General features: G+C 65.6%; 1 protein-coding gene across 1 annotated transcript; it reads right to left on the reverse strand.

The window, feature by feature from the left end:
- Positions 1-535: 535 nt before the first annotated feature.
- AMT (aminomethyltransferase) lies at positions 536-3,389 on the reverse strand. The gene is made up of 8 exons (XM_026054995.1): positions 3,187-3,389; positions 2,951-3,031; positions 2,453-2,584; positions 2,096-2,174; positions 1,651-1,796; positions 1,326-1,506; positions 942-1,097; positions 536-775 (listed from the first exon to the last, which is right to left on the reverse strand). The coding sequence occupies exons 1-8, from the start codon at positions 3,298-3,300 to the stop codon at positions 597-599; spliced, it is 1,068 nt and encodes a 355-aa protein (XP_025910780.1). The 5' UTR covers positions 3,301-3,389; the 3' UTR covers positions 536-596.
- Positions 3,390-3,477: the final 88 nt, after the last annotated feature.

Genomic DNA, 3,477 nt, shown 5'->3' on the forward strand with positions numbered 1-3,477 from the left:
GCCGCCGACCGCCCCTGCCCGCCGCGGTGAGTCCCCGCTCGCTTCTCCTCGCTGCCGCACGGGCGAGCGCCCTCCCGGCCGTGCCCGGCCCGCTTTGGCCGGCAGGAGCCCTCCCGGCCACGGCCGCCGCAGTTCGGGCTGCCGAGCGCCCTCCCGGCCCTGCCCAGCCGGTGCCCTCCCGGCATCGCCCAGCCCGGCTTGGCCTGGCAAGCGCCCTCCCCGCCGCATCCAGGCCAGCGGGCGCCCTCGTGGCTGCGCCCGGCCTGGCGAGCGCCCTCCCCGCAGCGCCCGGCCTGGCGAGCGCCCTCCGGCCGTGCCCGGCCCTGCCCAGCCCGGCGCCGGCTCTCTCCCGCCGCCCCACTGACTGCTGCCCCGTTTCCCCGCAGGGAGGGTCCAGCTGCGGAGCCTGCGAAGACACACCGCGAGTGAGGGAGCGCTGGGACCTGCCGCGGACTGCCCACCGCCATTAAACCGCTGTGCCCTCCCCCGCTGCCCCTTGCTTTGGGACCCGCCGCCACCGGAGACGAGGCCAGGGGAGTGGGGCAGGGGTGTTTAATGGGGCCGGGGACGTTGGTGCCCTCCCCAGGTGCCGGGCCTCACTTGGCCACGTAGTAGTGGGTTGGCACGAAGGGCATCTTGGTGACGAGGGCCGGGTGGTGCTTCTTCCTCACCTCCACGGTGAGTGCTGTGCCCGCGCGGCTGTACGCGGCCTCCACGTAGCCCATGGCGATGTTCTTGCGCAGGGAGGGTGAGGGGCACCCGCTGGTCACCGTGCCTGGCACCGCAGGGACACAGGAAGGTCAGCGAGGGCCACGCAGCTGCACGCCTCCTCCCCCTGCAGCTGTGGGCTGGCGTGGCTGAGGGTGCCTCTYGGGGTGCCCTCGTTGCTGTTCCCCCAGCCAGGCCACGGCCACCCACTGCCCCCGCCAGCCCCCACGTACCGATAGGCCTGCCCTCGGGACCCAGGATGGCTGTATGCGGCCGGATGGGGGGCCCCACGGAGGTCAGCCCCACACGCTTGCGCTTCGGCTTCTCGGTGATTTGTGACATGATCACGGCCGCGCCAGGGAAGTCCATGGCTGTACGCCGGCGCTTCCCTGCAGGGGAAGAGACAGGCGAGGGTTGGAGCAGGAGAGGCAGGAATTCCTTGACCTTTTGCTGTGCCCAGAACATCCCACTCTGGTGATCCCCTCGTGGTCCCCTTGAGCCCTCTCATCTTAGCTTGTTCCTGTCTGAGACCCAGGCCTACCTTGCTTCTCTGCTCCCTGCCATGGCCTAGCTGCCCCCCAAGGAGGACATGGAGGGAGAACATGGCCAAAACCTACCCAAGGTCCACACCAAACTGGCCTCCACAGGTGTGGTTGTCTCATCAATGTCATTCCCGTAGAGGCAGAGCCCTGCCTCCAGCCGCAGGCTATCCCTGGCCGCGAGCCCAGCCAGCCACACTTCAGGGTCACTGAGCAGCCGCTCAGCCAGCTCCACCACCCGCGCTGCGGGTACCGAGATCTGCGCAGGGACATGGGCATGGTCAGCAACTTAAAACATCCCATGGGCATGTGCCACTTCCCCTCCCCTTCCCTTGTACCATGCCAGCCCCATTCTACAGCAGGATGGTCCTGGTGCAGACCAGCCCCTGACTCTTGGTGGTACCTCCACACCATCCTCGCCGGTGTAGCCGCAGCGCGTGACTCGGCAGCCTGGCACGCCAAAGACAGTCATTGTCGCACTGTTCATGAAGGACAATTTGGCTAGGTCATTGGAAAGTCCTGCCTGCAACACTCGTGCCATGGAGGGACCTGGGGAGAGACAGGTGACTTTGGGGAGAAGCAGTATCCATGAAAAGGGAGTGGGCTGGCTCACAGCATGAGGAGGGGGAAATTTTGGCCAGGAATGGAAAGCACTGACATGCTTCCAGCCATGACCTGGAGAAAGAGTGCAGCCTGGCTCCAAGATTTGGTTCTTGCATCAGGGTCCAGGAGGTGGAACTGCCACATCTCAGTTACCCTCCCTGTGTGTGCAGAGTCCTGGTCTCCTGGAAAGGGTGAGATTCCCTCGTGATGCCACTTGGTGCCAGCCCACATRGGGAGCCCACTACCTTGCAGAGCCAGCAGAGCGTTGTCCAACACTTCCAGGTGCACATCTTTGCCAGCAGCCTGCAGCTCCTTCACTCGGTCCTGCAACGGTGACATGACAACATCTGCCAACAGGGGGACAAGCAGAAGCCAGACCCTGCGCTTGGCCACAGCCACCCTGACCTCCRTATAGCTGCAAACATCAGCCCTAGCTTGCCTAAGGGGAGGGGAGACTTGTTCCTGTAGCCTACAGGACGTTTCTGTCCTGCTTCCCCATCTTCTATAGCCCCCTGGGCTCCAGCACTGCCTGGGGTGAACCTTGCAGGCAAGTGGGCAGTGGGACCATGACATTGTTCTGGGTATGAGGGCAGTGCCCATACCTTCATGATGGCCAAGTCCTTGTCCGCACAGCCCGCRTTGGACACCACGTAGAGGTGATCTTCTGATGTGTTTGTCACAATGAGGTCATCCACAATGCCACCCTTCTCATTGGTCAGCAGTGTCAGGGTGCCCTGCAGGAGAGAGCATGCTTGCCCTAAGGAGCTGCGTGTAGGACGCGCAGGGGCCAGTGGGGCCCCTTCGCTCTTTTGCTGCCTGCATCCCTTCCTCCTCGTTCAGTGCACCCTCCTTGCCCGGCCTTACTGTGCCAGTCCCAGTCTGTGTGCCCATGTATGTGGGGGTCCTTCCAGGGCAGGACCRGGAAGCTCCATCCCTTGTAGGGTACTGCTAGAGCTGCAGACTCRGTGGTGAGGTGCTGGGAGCCAGGTGACATTTTGGACACAAGGGCACAGTAGGGCACGTGACCCTGCACATGGCCCGCTGAGTTTTGGCGGTGCATGGAGCTGYGGGTGCAAATGAGGCGCTCTGTGCCCCCATACCTGGTCCGGCTTCAGCTCCGCAATGTCCCCAACCACCAGGCTCTCCATGAACTTCACACGGTCCCGGCCGTACACCCTGCTCTGCAAGGAGACGGCAACGCGAAGTCTCAGTGGTGGCGCCCGTCCATCGCAGAGGGAGCAGGGGCCTGGCCCGCTGCTCCTCTCGCAAGCCGGGGTGCCGTGCCGGGGCACTGAGGCCTTGCCGGCTCCGGCAGGGCACCCGGYGGCCCGGCTACCTGGAGCATGTGGGAAACGTCGAAGAGGGAGCAGTGGTGGCGGGTGTGCAGGTGGGACTCCAGGTGCCCGGGCTCGTACTGCACAGGCATGCTCCAGCCGGCGAAGGGCACCATCCTCCCGCCGCGGGCCCGGTGCAGGTCGTGCAGCGGCGTCCGCTTCAGGCCGTCCTGCAGGCGGCACACGGGGGTCCGCGCGCTGCCAGCGGCCGCCGGGGCCCCGCGCTGCCACCGGCACCTTTGCTCAGCCCCGGTCGACCGCGAGACAAAGTCCGGCCCGCTACGCCGTGCCGG

Source organism: Apteryx rowi, unplaced genomic scaffold (genome assembly GCF_003343035.1).
Source record: "Apteryx rowi isolate R43461 unplaced genomic scaffold, aptRow1 scaffold_98, whole genome shotgun sequence".
NCBI classification, from domain to species: Eukaryota; Metazoa; Chordata; class Aves; order Apterygiformes; family Apterygidae; genus Apteryx; species Apteryx rowi.